Source organism: Paralichthys olivaceus, chromosome 14 (genome assembly GCF_024713975.1).
Source record: "Paralichthys olivaceus isolate ysfri-2021 chromosome 14, ASM2471397v2, whole genome shotgun sequence".
Lineage (NCBI taxonomy): Eukaryota > Metazoa > Chordata > Actinopteri > Pleuronectiformes > Paralichthyidae > Paralichthys > Paralichthys olivaceus.
The window spans coordinates 12,042,564-12,057,257 of NC_091106.1; the positions used below are offsets into that span (position 1 = coordinate 12,042,564).

The 14,694-nt window shown below is 41.6% G+C and overlaps 1 protein-coding gene across 23 annotated transcripts in view; it reads left to right on the forward strand.

Moving 5' to 3' along the window:
• Window positions 1–14,694, forward strand: part of dst (dystonin) — a 102,208-nt gene that overhangs the window by 77,076 nt on the left and 10,438 nt on the right. For 21 of the 23 annotated variants that reach the window (XM_069539185.1, XM_069539191.1, XM_069539193.1 and 18 more), the window contains 27 exons: window positions 71–237; window positions 1,093–1,252; window positions 1,445–1,771; window positions 1,936–2,020; window positions 2,728–2,969; window positions 3,092–3,298; window positions 3,439–3,558; window positions 3,634–3,741; window positions 3,821–4,039; window positions 4,128–4,331; window positions 4,865–5,096; window positions 5,459–5,685; window positions 5,786–5,908; window positions 5,997–6,098; window positions 6,646–6,747; window positions 6,979–7,152; window positions 7,694–7,849; window positions 8,157–8,354; window positions 8,902–9,030; window positions 9,603–9,773; window positions 11,143–11,298; window positions 11,690–11,896; window positions 12,183–12,302; window positions 12,937–13,106; window positions 13,218–13,377; window positions 14,151–14,345; window positions 14,424–14,552. In XM_069539185.1, coding sequence (XP_069395286.1) covers window positions 71–237; window positions 1,093–1,252; window positions 1,445–1,771; window positions 1,936–2,020; window positions 2,728–2,969; window positions 3,092–3,298; window positions 3,439–3,558; window positions 3,634–3,741; window positions 3,821–4,039; window positions 4,128–4,331; window positions 4,865–5,096; window positions 5,459–5,685; window positions 5,786–5,908; window positions 5,997–6,098; window positions 6,646–6,747; window positions 6,979–7,152; window positions 7,694–7,849; window positions 8,157–8,354; window positions 8,902–9,030; window positions 9,603–9,773; window positions 11,143–11,298; window positions 11,690–11,896; window positions 12,183–12,302; window positions 12,937–13,106; window positions 13,218–13,377; window positions 14,151–14,345; window positions 14,424–14,552 — 4,590 coding nt within the window. The remainder of the gene's footprint in view (window positions 1–70; window positions 238–1,092; window positions 1,253–1,444; window positions 1,772–1,935; window positions 2,021–2,727; window positions 2,970–3,091; window positions 3,299–3,438; window positions 3,559–3,633; window positions 3,742–3,820; window positions 4,040–4,127; window positions 4,332–4,864; window positions 5,097–5,458; window positions 5,686–5,785; window positions 5,909–5,996; window positions 6,099–6,645; window positions 6,748–6,978; window positions 7,153–7,693; window positions 7,850–8,156; window positions 8,355–8,901; window positions 9,031–9,602; window positions 9,774–11,142; window positions 11,299–11,689; window positions 11,897–12,182; window positions 12,303–12,936; window positions 13,107–13,217; window positions 13,378–14,150; window positions 14,346–14,423; window positions 14,553–14,694) is intronic. The other 2 variants (XM_069539192.1, XM_069539199.1) reach the window with 1 other exon arrangement.

The following is a 14,694-nucleotide window of genomic DNA, read 5'->3' on the forward strand; positions in this document are numbered from 1 at the left end:
TAAGCACCGCTTGCGGTCAGAACATGCTAAAGGCGCCCTATAACTCTCCTCCTTTGTTTGCCTTTGACAGCTGTTACAGAGACTGCTGGATGAACGAAAACCGACAGTGGAGCTCATAAAGAAAGAGGGAGGGAAGGTCGCAGAACTGGCAGAGTCTGTGGATAAGGAGAAGGTTGCAAAAGAGATGGAATGCCTTGGGCAGAGGTGGGACGCTCTGCTCAAGAAGGCTGAGAACAGGTCTGTAAACACATGTTATACTCACATGCTTCAGAATAGTCATTTGAATTTGTGTTTTGGCCTCAATTAGTTTTTTTACAGTAAATATTTAAGCATTGATGATGCCAGACTAAATTCACCTCTACTTTCCTCATGCAGAAGTTATGGGAATAGTGTGATATTTTAGTTGATGCACCTTTTTTTTTCTTGTGCCAAGAAGTAGATGTGGCAATTAAAAGTTAAGTAGGTGAAAGGGATCTATTGGAAGAAGTATGAAATAAAAACTACCTAAATAACAGAAACCATCTTTGGGAAAATGTATTTTAAAGATAATTTTACTTTTTAGTTTGGACCACGTCCCATCCACTAACGTGGAGGGGGCAGGATCGATGACCTATTATGTGATCAGCCACTAGGAGGCGGTTAAAATGCTTTGGCTTCACTTTTGGGGAGCTCACATGTCGTCCATCTTTCTTTGCTAGTCTTTGGTTTGGTCAGAGCAAGGCCTGCTGCTTCTTCCTTTTACAGTCTTTGTCATAGACAGTATGTAAAAAGTCTTTGTGGTATGCTAAGCTAAGCTAACAGGCTGCTTGTTTTAGCATCATGTTTGCCCTTAAGACATGAGAGTGGTATAAATCTTTTAATGAAGTAAATTATCAAACTTCCCAGTAAGTTTATGAACAATTTCCCCCACAAAATAAGAAATGTTCATTTAAGCTATGACAGTAGACTAATACAGGAACCATTTAACTTTATTAATATTTGACAAATGTTGCATATACTTGCCAAAAATGAATACTTATGAAAAGGTTTTATAGAAATTTTCCATGAACAACTTTTTTTTCCTTATCAGTTAATGTTTTCATTGTGTGTCAGGCACAAACACCTGGAGAGCATCTTAGTGGTCACTCAGCAATTCTATGAGACTCTGGAGCCGCTGAGCGAGTGGCTTGCCGCCACAGAGAAACACCTGACCCACTCGGAGCCTGTCGGCACTGAGACAGCTAAGCTGGAAGATCAGATCTCTCAGCATAAGGTAATATCCATCATTTCACATCATCATCATATGATTGGTTCATTTTGCTTGTTACTTTTAAGTTTGTGCTTTTCATTTCTCCACTCCATTTCAGTTTTCATTAAATTTCATTTTGATATTTCCGTTTTGTGTGTGTGTTTTCTGTTTGTGTCATTTTCCTTCGGTGTTTGTCTCCCATCCCTGTGCGGTCAGGCCTTAGAGGAGGAGATTATGAGTCACAGTAAAGACCTGTTTCAGGCCGTCAGCCTGGGCCAGACGCTCAAAAATGTGTGCTCAGTGGACGATAAGGCGTTTGTCCAGTCTAAGCTGGACGCCACACAGGCCGGTTACATTGAGCTCCAGGAGCGGTGCAGGAGGAAAGCCGAGATGCTGCAGCAGGCTCTGGCAAACGCCCAACTGTTTGGTGAAGACGAAGTGGCCCTCATGAACTGGCTCAGTGAGGCACATACACGGCTGAGCGAAGTGTCCGTGGAGGACTACAAAATAGATGTTCTTGAAAAGCAGCTGGCAGAACAACGGGTACACACTCCTCCCCAGGCCAAGCATTATGTCTTTTTATTTAAGTTGCATCAGTCGATCATGTTTCATTTGATGTCATTTTCGTGTTATATATTATTTAAACTTTAAAGTGTTTGTTGTCACTCATATAATATATTTCTAAGTTTGTTTTTCTTTATTTTTAGGCACTACAAAGTGATATTGAGTTGAGGAAGAGGAATATTGACCAAGCCGTCTCTAACGGGATGGAGCTACTGAAGCAAACAACAGGTATGAGGGACTTTATGACTTTCCTATCCACTTTCCTTTACCAACCTAATTTGTATATGTTGGTTTTACTCAGATGTGTTTGACAATGTGTGTTTCGCTGTGTGTGTCTGTGTAAGAGATAAATAAAGATAGAGGAAAAGAGAGAGAGCCCAGCTAAGAGGGACTGAATGATTAAAGCTATTAAGAAAGTTTTTAACAATTTGGTAAATTATCAATTATTATGTGATGGTGTCAATATTGTGTCGGTGGCCACAAACAAATCAATGTGCGGACACTATTAAAACGTAAAAAATATGTTCAAAGTGTAGCGTTCAGAGACTGAGCAGGCTTCCCCCATTATATGTGGCACAGGACACATTAATGTTCACACAGCAGATAAAGAGGCCACATGCGTCACCGACCACATTTAAATGTGGTTTGAGTGATCTGATCTCAGGACGTATTGAAGACACATGTGGGTGCGTTCACACCTTTTTTTTTGTGCTGACAACTTGTGATCGGAGGGATGATACTATCAGGTCTGCCTGGGGTCATAAAGTTTCTCACGTTATTCAGGAGGCAGCTCAACAACAGCAAAGTCTTTTTTTCAGATTTCTTGCCACCTTATTAATCAAACCTTATTGCTGAGTGTATAACAACTGTGCTGTGCTTCCCCATACTTCATTTAATGAATGTATTATAATGTATTCTATTATTTCTATTCATAGGTGACGAGGTGGTTGTTATCCAAGGCAAATTGGACGGTATAAAATCGAAATATGCTGAGATCAACTCTATGAGTGACAACGTTTTGAAGACACTGGAGCGAGTCTCAAGTCTCTCCTCGAAGCTGCAACACACTCATGAGGACCTGAACTTCTGGCTCGAGAAAGCAGAGGCCGAGATCAGTGCTTTTGCCGATCAGGAGCCGGTGGGAGAGCAGCTCACTCATGCACAAAGCAGGCAAAAGGTACATGTTTTCACAATAATATGGAATAACCCTAACACACAGTGATTTCTTTCATAAAAACACATCTCTGTGGCTGTAGTTTTCAAACAGTTTTCAAACAGTTTTCTGTGTTTTCGGTCAAGGCCTTGCTGAAGGAGGCCAAAGACCAAAAAGCTGTGATGGACAAGCTGAATGAGTTGAGTGGTTCCCTCCTGGATCTGATTCCGTGGCACACCCGAGAGGGTCTGGACAAGCTGGTCACTGAAGATAATGAGCGGTATCGAACCGTGCGTGACACCGTCGGCCAGCAGGTCGACCACATCAACGCTGACATACTCAAGTCACAGCAGGTAAACCAGACGTTAAGAAACAGCTTTTTTCTCAAGTGGCTTTCTCTCTTTTTCATTTATTTATTCCTATTCTACTTTCAGTAAAAAAATGTTTCTCATTAGAAACTGAAACATTTTATATCATTTTTGTTTGTTTCCAGTTTGAACAGGCTGCAGATGCTGAACTCTCCTGGCTGACTGACGCCGAGACAAAGCTGCTGTCAATGGGCGAGATCAGGCTGGAGCAAGACCAAAACACAGCTCAGCTCCAAGCACAGAAGGTGAGTCCGTCAATCATTTTGTGTGCGTGCGTGTGTGTGTGGATAGACACAGGACTCACTTCACCGATTTTCCAGATTTTCTCCATGGATATCATGAGGCACAAAGATGCGGTGGATGAGATTGTGAAAACAGGAAAGGCCTTCATGAACAGCAAAAACCCAGAGGAGAAAGAAATCTTGAAGGTGAGAAACAATTATTTTGAAATTGAAGCCGACAATTACTCATTATGATATGAAAATAAAGGAGCTTCTCGGTTTGCAGGCGAAGACCCAGACTCTCTTGGAAAAGTACGGCGCGGTGAGTCAGCTGAACTCCGAGCGCTGTCTGCAGCTTGAGAGAGCCCAGTCTCTGGCCAGTCAATTCTGGGAGACCTATGAGGAGATGTGGCCGTGGCTCCAGGAAACCCTGAGTACCTTCAGCCAGCTGCCCCTGCCCTCCATCGAGTACGAAACACTCAGGCAGCAGCAAGAGGAGCTCAGGGTAACAAGCCAACGGCAGTGGATGTTCAGTAAAACACTTTCATGCATATGATGGAAAACCTTAACTGATTATGTCGTTTCCTCTGCAGCAAATGAGAGAGCTGATCGCAGAGCACAAGCCTCACATTGACAAGATGAATAAGACTGGGCCTCAGTTACTTGAACTCAGCCCAGTGGAGGGAGTGCCCATCAGAGAGAAATACACAGCTACTGACCAACTCTACACCAAACTGAAGGCTGATGTCAAGCAGAGAGCTGCCACTCTGGATGAGGCCATCTCCAAATCCACCCAAGTGAGAAGAAGCTGTTTATTATCGATTTTATAATAAAGAATTATTATTTATATATATATATATATATATATATATATATACATACATATATACATGATAATGATTATTTTAGTCCTGCCAACAATTTGCCATCAAACAAAAAATATCTGATATAATTAAACATTTTTTGCTGTTTAAAATATATGGCTATAATATCTGGTCCAAACAACATAACAGAATTATCATAACCGTAACAAGAATAATAATGATAGTAATTAATTTCACGTGATGATTTTAATACTTAATATCTATTTAGTATAGAATTATTTTGAAAAAATCCTCACATTTGAGAGGCTGAGATATCAAATTAGTGTAGTAATATTTATTTTTACAAATGGATTTGACAGATTCATTTTTAGGTTTGTTTTTCATTATGAAGTCAGTGTCTTTCTGAAACCTGAGATTAATTATTTTTTACAAATTTCTCTTTTTCAATTTTGTTGTATAACATTTATATACAAACTGAGGTGTTTCCTCTCCTTGTTCTCCGCCAGTTCCATGATAAAATTGACCCCATGCTGGAATCCCTGGAGCGGATCGCTGAGCGCCTGCGTCAGCCTCCTTCCATCTCGGTGGAGGTGGACAAGATCAAGGAGCAGATCACTGAAAACAAGGCCGTCTATGTGGACTTGGAGAAACTGCAGCCTTCTTATGAAATGCTGCGACAGCGAGGCGAGGAGATGATCGCACGGTCTGAAGGGGCCGACAAGGACATATCTGCTAAAGGTACAGTTTGTACCATACTGTCATCATTTATAGCAGTTTGTATTTTAAAAAAGTTATTTTTATTGGTTTTTTAATACAGAGCACTGGAATAATTCAAGGAAATAAGTAATAATAAACACAATTATGAGACAAAACTTAGATTCTTCAGTACGTCAAAACAAATAAAATCATTCTTCAAAATTTTGACCCAAGATCTTAACATTTTCACGCTATGGATTGCGTGAACTTTCCTTAAGGAATATCATTCGGCCATATATTTATCCCACTAAACCTGTAAATGTGTGTGTAAATGTAAATGTGAATGTGTTATTTATTATTTTGTATTCACTGTTAATTATCATGTGTTTTATTTTTACCACAAGCTGTACAAGACAAACTGGACCAGATGGTGTTTCTGTGGAACGACGTCCAGGCGCTGCTGGAGGAGCGCGAGGCAAAGCTGCTGGATGTGATGGACCTGGCCGACAAGTTCTGGTGCGACCACTGCGCTCTCATCGTCACCATCAAAGACTGCCAGGACCTGCTGAGGGAGCTGGAGGAGCCAGGGGTCGATCCGTCCGTCGTCAAACAGCAGCAGGAGTTTGTGGAGGTACGCAGGTTTCCCAAAGTCAAACTACTGATTCAACCAAGTTGTTAATTAAGAGTGAGGTAGCATGCTTTTGTTGTTAAATCTGCTTGTAATTCAACAGGGATTTAAGGAGGAGATTGACGGGCTGCAGGAGGAGCTCGACGTGGTTCGAAACCAAGGGGCAGAGCTCATGACTGCCTGTGGCGAGCCTGATAAACCTGTGATAAAGAAGAGTGTCGATGAGGTAATCGATTTAAAACCATCTTGTCCGTGCAGATATGTCTCTTTTCCTGCATGTGGCTCGTGGTGTGACACTTGTGTTATTATTCCAGGTGAATTTGGCGTGGGAGAATCTAAATAAAACTTGGAAGGAGAGAGGAGAGAGACTGGAGGAAGCCATGCAGGCTGCGGTGCAGTTTCAAGACGGCCTGCAGGTACTTTGAGTTAATTTTTAAAAACAATTAAATAAAACGCTTAATGGAGTTTTTGGTTGATTTGGTGAAATATAGGACAGGCTTTGTTTTTATAAAAACTTTTTTATTGTTAAACCAGTTGGAGATCAGGCACATACAGAATTTATGAGTCTGCTGGTTTTTTTCACATGAAACCAAAGCTTACAGTGCTTTTTTATTGTAGACGATAAAAACAACATTTTATAGAGACCTATTAATTTTGAAAGCATAAACACAGACTACAGTACTTGTCTATCTCTTGGGTCTTTGTATACAGTCTGTTTGGCTCACACTTTCACTTGTGTCTAGTTATTTTTAGACATTTAAATTGTGCGGGAAGGAATCCAGCTGCTTACATTTTACTGCAACTATAAAAATCAATGCCACGCACTTGTTAAGATTTTTTATTGTGTTTGTTTGCTGTATAGGTCAGGCAGTATAGATTAATTCATTGCATAACATGAAACTGTATTTGCAACATGACTCCCGGTGCTCTGAGAGTAACAATGGTTTCCCACGTTCTTTTCAGGGAATGTTTGACTGGGTGGATATTCTGGAGAGCAAACTGGATTCAATGTCACCTGTAGGCACAGACCTGGAAACTGTCAAGCAGCAGATTGTAGAGCTCAAGGTATGATTTTGTGATTTCTCTGTTCAGATGCATCAGCAGATTCTTGAATTAAATTTTAATCTGAAGCTTTACTGCAGATTTGAATGTAAATATAACTTCATAAAGTCATATTTGCTTTAATCTAGAATCATATGAATGTTGCGCTGAGAAGCCAAAGCTGGTATTGTCTGTATGACTTTGTACTTGTGTTGACTGATTGGGTGTAACACTGCATTCGGCTGGTTCTTTCAGGAGTACAAAGGGGAGGCGTACCAGCTACAGATCGAGACTGAGCGCCTCAGCCACCAGGCGGGTCTCCTGCTGAAGAAGGTGACGGATGACGCTGATCGCTGCGCCATCCAGGAGCCCATGTCTGAGCTCAGGATGCTCTGTGTTAACCTCGATGAGAAGATTATCAGCCGACAGGTCAGTCAAGGGAAACATGAAGACCCTTTTAAAGATTGTTCACTTTATTTATATGCTACTTAAACAGAACAGAAATGGCCCTCAGAAGAGCACATACTTTTGCCAAGGCTGAACTTCTATTCAATCAAGCTGGACCAAATCACACTGTTCTTTAAATCTGCCCTATTTCTTTTATCAAGATCCATTCATTATTATTTGGCGAATCAGTTAATTTTCAAAGACACCCTATCTTGCAATGTTAAAGGGCTTTGATCTGGATCCTCACCAAAATTTAATGGGTTCTTCTCTGAGTTCCATGGTAATTTGTCTAATACTTTTTTGCGTATCCCTGTTAAACCAACCCTCACACATATGGACAGGAGTGAAAACATTGATGGTAGCAATGAGTCTTGTTTCATTTAAAAAATATGCATCTGCATTTTCATGCAAATTTGCAGCCAGACTCAACCGTGGCTCAAAAGGCTGTGGTGTGTGTTGTTTTGCATGTCAAGTGCATTTGCCCGCTGTAACATAGAATCTGTTTAATCTGTCATTAATCCAGCACAAACTGGAGGGAGGCCTCTTGGCTCTGGGCCAGTTCCAGCATGCATTGGACGAGCTGCTGGCGTGGATGAGCCACACAGAGGAGCTGCTCGACGAGCAGAGGAAGGCCGGAGGAGACCCCAAAGCCATCGAGATCGAACTCGCCAAACACCACGTACGACAAAAAAACTTTTTTTTTAACCAGCAGTTTCAGTAAACAACCATGGGATAAGCATAGCATCAGCATCAGGAGTAAATGTGTGCTCGCAACACTTAACTGTACGTTTCATTTAATCCGTGGAAATCTAAGAAAAAGGCTTTAACTAAATACTTTATTCCAACATGATCTTTTACTAAAATGCAAGAACTGATCCCTATAAATCATGTCAGTTTCATATTTGCGGCACAAACACTTAATTTAATTGAGTCCTCAGATCCATCCACCCAACATCTTACTCTTTTTGGCTGCTTCATCTCCACAGGTTCTCCAGATTGACGTGTTGGCTCATAAATCAACAGTGGAGACAGTAAACAAAGCCGGTAACGATCTGGTGGAGTCCAGCACTATCGAGGAGGCCTCTGGTCTGCAGACTAAACTGGAGAACCTGAAACAGAGGTGGAAAGCCATCCAGGAGAAAACGGAGCAGAGGAAGCAACAGCTAGAGAGCGCTTTGCTTCAGGTATGAAGACTTAATAAGCCTAGACTTCATTTATCATTGTTTTATATTGAATAAGCTATGGTTGAATCCTTTACTCCCAGGGGAAACAAGAGTCATAACACTTTAGTATGAGATTCCTATCCCTCCTCCGCCTCCTCCTCATTCCTTTGCATCCTACGGAGTTTCTATTCACAACTTTGACATTTAGGGGGCTGCTTTGATGTGAGGGAGGACATGAGGAGCAGATATAGCCCCTGGGTTTTTCATAGATTGGGATGTTTATCAGAAAAAGTGCTAAAAATCCAGTCAGAATGATTCATTTCAGTTAAATTCTTAGTTTTATCAGTTAATTTGAAAGTTTAGTATTATTTTTGTAATTTTAATTAACAATCAACTTTATTCAACATCCACATTAACTTTTTTTGTTAATGCTGAATACCCACAGGTTTGATGGCTAAATGAATTTGAGGAATTAATAACTCAGACATCCGTCTCTCAAAGCCGAAGGTTCCAAACAATGACTGTGTGTGACACCTTTTGTCCTGACTCAGGTTGTATTGTGTTGTAGGCCCAAGGTTTCCATGGTGAGATAGAAGATATGCAGCAATGGCTGAAAGACACAGAACGTCAGCTGTTGGCATCAAAGGCTGTGGGAGGCTTACCAGACACGGCCCGGGAGCAGCTTAACGCCCATCTGGTATGTGTTTAAACAATATGAAAGGCCGCATACAGATGGCTGGGCTTGTAAGAGACGACTGTGTCTTTTCTGTGTTTTTATCCCAAGTGTGAAAATTCAATGACACTGCAAAATACACTTCTTGCATCTCCCCCTGTGGAAGTTGACAAAAAGCTTTTTAAAAGTGTTTCTAATTGATTCAGGCCTGCTTGACTATAATTAATTTAAGAATCTTTCCCGTCTTTGTTTTCCTTCACTCTAAACTAAAGACATTTTTTCTAAAGAAGCACCAGTGCTGGTATTTTATGGAATAAAAGACAGAGGGATTACCTAAATGCAATAACTTTTATCAAATTAGTAACCTAATACAGTTTAAATGTTTGCGGGAACATGCCTCTGCGAGTCTCTGCAGGCCTCGCTTTGTTCATTCCTTCACCTTTTTTGGACTGGATTTGGACAAAACGTGTGCAAATCATCACATGCAGTTTGAACGCTGCAGAGCTCGAAAGTAAAAGTTAAAGCTGTAATTTAGTCTGTTTGGCGAAAGCATCACTCACTTGCTTCACGTCATTGTTTGGTGTTTTTTCTTGCAGGAGTTGTGTTCTGCCTTGGAGGTGAAGGAGGAGCTGTATGAGGAGCTGCAGAACAAGGGTCAGCAGCTGCTCATGTTGGCGCCTGAGGGTCCCGACAGCAACACGGAGCAGGACCTCGCCAACCTGAAGGAGAAGTGGGAAGCTGTGCAGGGGAAGGTCGCTGAGAGAAAGGTATGGAGTCCCAACTTGAGATTTAGGCCCCAGTGAGGGATCGTTGACATGCACTTGAGCCACCACTGTGTAGCTGAAAGCCTCTAATCCCGGTGCTGATAATGAATGGTGTAAAGATGGAGCGTTGGCAAGGACACACACACAGGATGTTGTCAAGCTGTAGATCACAGCAGACAATGGTGTCTGACAGCATGTGGAACAACTGTGGTCTTGTCTCATATAAGTGCATTAAATAAATAATGGATCTTACCTCATATCTGAGCCAAAGTAAAGACTAATGTGTCACCGTGTTGTTCTTCTTGACATATTATTTATATTTGACACCATTACAAAAATATTTTCTCATTTTTGTTGCTACAATAAATAAACATCAACATAATCTCCCACTTTACCGCTCTCGCTCCACATATGGAGCTCCTCGTTCTGGCTGCCTGAAGCTTTCGCTCTAACACTTTGCTTTTGCTTCCTATTTACTTTGGTCCTGTTCCCGGGAATGTAAAGTCTGCTAAATCTTGGAGCTGTGCAGAGTTGCAGCTGCTGGCCAATCTCTCTCTGCAGCAACGTGACACTTCTGTAGTGCAGCAAGTCGAACGCACTCTCACACAAGGAGCATTCGGATAATAAATGACCAGAACAGTGATTCTATTTTTAGCGAGACTCTAAATGTGACCCTGCAATATGTCAGGGAAAAGCATTAATACTCAAAGCTCTCATCATGTTTGTAATGTCATTAATTTGACGTTTACTGTCATGGGATGAGCCTGTGCCCGCAGCCCCGGCTGCAGCAAACGGATGTTTTTCAGGAGTGGACTTTCTCTCATTCGATTAAGAGCTCATCACTCTATTTCTGTTTCAGCCTCTCTAGAGATGTTGGCTTCCTCTGAAGCATTATTGTTTATTTTTAACCTTTTTATCAAATGTTGTAGCAACCAGACAGTTTGTTTTCAGTGCTGTGTAACATTATGCAAACTAGAAGGGCACTCAGAGCACATACCTCTGCCAAGGCCCAACAGTTACCTCATCAAACCACATTAAGGTTCACTTGATTCAGATTGACCAAATTGTAAACACAAATAAATATTAGTCCTCTAAACATGTCTGATTTTCGAGATCTAGATCCATGAAATTATCTGAGAAATTGAAATGTTGAGGAAAGTAAATCTTCCTGGATCCGATCCCTGATCCAGATCTGCATATTGGATTTTTTTGTGACTTGCACTGTGTCCTTCCTTTCCAAGTTCAATGGAAATCCAGCTAGTAGTTTTTGTGTAATCCTGCTCACAGACATACAAGCACAGATAAAACCATAACCACCTTGGCTATTTAGAGAGGAAATACATTGACTCTGACGATATGTTCGTGTCTTCAGGTTAAACTGGAAGAGGCCTTGACTCTGGCCACCGACTTCCACAACTCTCTTCAGGACTTCATCAACTGGCTGACCCAAGCCGAGCAGACGCTCAACATGGTTTCCCCCGCCTCCCTCATCCTGGAGACCATCATGTTTCAGATTGATGAGCATAAGGTAATGTTTGCACAGGGAGGAGGGTCAAAAGGACGCAAGAGGAAATGCTGATTAAAAAAAAAAATGTGTTAATGTTTGTACATGATTGGTTTATCTATTCATTGGAAAAAGGCATTTTCATCCAACTTTGGTTTTATTAAGCTGCTATAATGGTTTGTTATTTATTTTCTCAGTAAAAAGTTATAAATAATATATATATCACATATAAAACAATGGTTTATGTTTACTAATTCATTCAGCTTTGCCATCTAGCCAGCAAATGACCCCATCGGTTTTTTTTGTTTGTACAAAACTCACTAGGCCATTAATCATATGATTTAGATAACCCTTGCTTTCAGTTTAAAATCTCCCCTCACACCTGACCTAAGCCTTTCTGTGTGTGTGTGTGCAGATCTTTGTGACAGAGGTGAACTCCCACAGAGAACACATCATCGAACTGGACAAGACAGGGACACACCTGAAGTACTTCAGCCAGAAACAAGACGTGGTCCTGATCAAGAACCTGCTGCTGAGCGTGCAGGGCCGCTGGGAGAAGCTGGTGCAGAGGTCTGTCGAGCGAGGTCGGCTGCTGGACGACAGCAGGAAGAGGGCCAAACAGGTACTGTTGTGTGCATATTTATTCTGGGGTTAGAAAAAGACATTGTTTCACTGCTCTCAGGACCTTTTATTATTATTGGAAAGCTGTGGAAATATTATATTAAGGCAGTGTCATATTCTGTCTGCAGCTTACTACAGTGTTTTCATTAGCGTGGGGCCTCTTATGTTCCTTGGGCCTGAAAATCTAATCATGGGAACATTAAACAGCGCTCCGCAATAAATCAAGTGAAATCATAGCCTTTTGTCTGAATGCTTTACACCGCGTTTGCTTCTTTATCCTCCGCTAGTTCCACGAAACTTGGAATAAACTGATGGAGTGGTTGGAAGAATCTGAGAAGACTCTGGACTCCGAGGTGGAAATTGCCAACGATCCTGACAAAATCAAGACGCAGCTGACGCAGCACAAGGTGACGGAGCATCGTCTCAGTACAGTTTAATGGAGAAGGAATGAGAGTTCAAATACACATGGACCTTTGACAGCATCTATATCTTAGTTTCATTCTATCAACGGAAACAGCTTCGGCATGAAAACCACATTTTACAAGCCAGAGTAAAGAGTCTGCTGTTTAATGAAGCATATATAAGTTTGACTGTAACAGTAAAAGCTATTTATAGGAATTGCAGTATCTAGAGAATGCATTAGTGTGCATTTGTATTACATACTATGATAGTCTCTTTTGTTATCCATGTGGTGGTATGTAGGGAGATTGTGCTAATCCTGTCATAATCCTTGGAAGGCCCAAATGTATTAGGGGTGACCTTGCTTTTGGATACATTTAATCTCTGTGGAGCAGTGGCTGTTGAGTTTTGACCCCCTTTTTGTTTCCCTCATAGAATACTGCCTTCTTAATCACAAAACACACACACACACAGATTAGGATGATATCTGACATGCCGACAGTCGTGAGAAGTAAATCCCTTGAGAAGGTTTACTGCAACCGTGTGCATTCAGTGAACATAACTGTTGTCAGCTTGTTTATATTCTAAATTCAGTAAAATAACACGAGACAAGCTGACGTCGTTTTTGTATTTCTTACACAGGACTTCCAGAAAGCTCTGGGCAGCAAACACTCTGTGTACGACACCACCACTCGCACAGGACGGGCCCTGAAGGACAAGACCTCTCTTCAGGATGATAATCAAAAGCTGGACGACATGCTGAGCGAACTGAGGGACAAATGGGACACAGTCTGCGGCAAGTCTGTAGAAAGGTACGGATGGATTTCTTGCAGTACTTTATCCCACCAACCACCAGTCAGGACTATTTGCAGTATTTCTAAATGCCTCCTGATTCACTGTGGATGATTTGTTCCCTCCTGCAGACAGAACAAGTTGGAGGAGGCCCTGCTGTTCTCTGGCCAGTTTAAAGACGCTCTCCAGGCTCTCATTGACTGGCTGTACAGAGTGGAACCTCAGCTGGCTGAGGACCAGCCTGTACACGGAGACATAGACCTGGTTCTCAACCTCATAGACAACCACAAGGTAGAAAACAACACCACACAGAGGAGACAGAAAGACCCACCACTGCCAGTCGATTACTATTCTTTAACTGGTCATTGCTGCTGTTACACTGCCTTTTCCTTTCATCACTGATTGCTTCTCATAATTATAGAGGACAGAGGAAATTTAAACCACACCAGGATTTGTATAAAACAACAAAAGTGATAGCATTGTGGTACCTTTCTATAGAGGGTGAAAGTTTTCTGTCTAGCAAGGGTGTCCAGGAAATTGCTGCTATTTTGATTTCTTTTTATTAGTGTAGTTATTAATAACTAGAATGATATTCACTGGAGTGCATACCTCTGCCAAAACCAGTCCCCCAAGCTGCATTCAATTGCACACACAAAATCTGTGTAAAAACTGTGAAAAATCTTACATTGTTGAAGAAAGTAACAAATGACCTCCTGGATCCAAACCAATATTTAATGTGTTCTTTTTGGTCCAGTTTCATCTTCAGTCTGTTTTGTAGTTTTTGCGAAATCCTGCTGACAAACAGTACTAAGTCTGTTTATCCATCTCTCTGTATTTCTTAATTGAAATGAAAGCAGAAATATGCTTGAATCACATGAAACATTGGCCTGAAAAAAGACTTTGGACTGTTTCTTGTGGAAAATACATTTCAGAGTAAACATCGACTTTTGACATATGTTTAGATAATTTCCAAATCACTTGGTAAACTTTTGATGTCACATTTCAGTTTGTTGTGTGTGGCCTCATGTTGCCTGACTGGTTCCGTTACTGGTTGTCCTCTGCAGGTTTTCCAGAAAGAGCTGGGAAAGAGGACAGTGAGCGTCCAGGCCCTGAAACGTTCGGCCAGGGAGCTGATCGAGAGCAGTCACGATGACTCGTCCTGGGTCAAAGTGCAGATGCAGGAGCTGAGCACCCGCTGGGAGACGGTGTGCAACCTCTCGGTGTCCAAACAGGCCCGGCTGGAGCAGGCCCTGTGTCAGGTACTGCAGAGCCCCTGCAGCTGTAATTCAGGATGTAGATTCAATGAGTCTGACATAATCTGTGTTTTCTTTCTTCAGGCTGAGGAGTTTCACTCGACTGTTCACATCCTGCTGGAGTGGCTCGCTGAAGCAGAGCAAAGTTTGCGTTTCCATGGCAGCCTGCCTGATGATGAGGAGGCTCTGCAGGCGCTTATTGAACAACACAAGGCAAGAAATGCCAATACTTGATGTCACTGTATCAATTTATCTTATCGTGAGCAAAACTTTAGGTTTATATTCATATTTTTGACAGTATTGATATTTTAATAAAGACATGAAATATGGTGGCACAAATACAATATCAGGGATA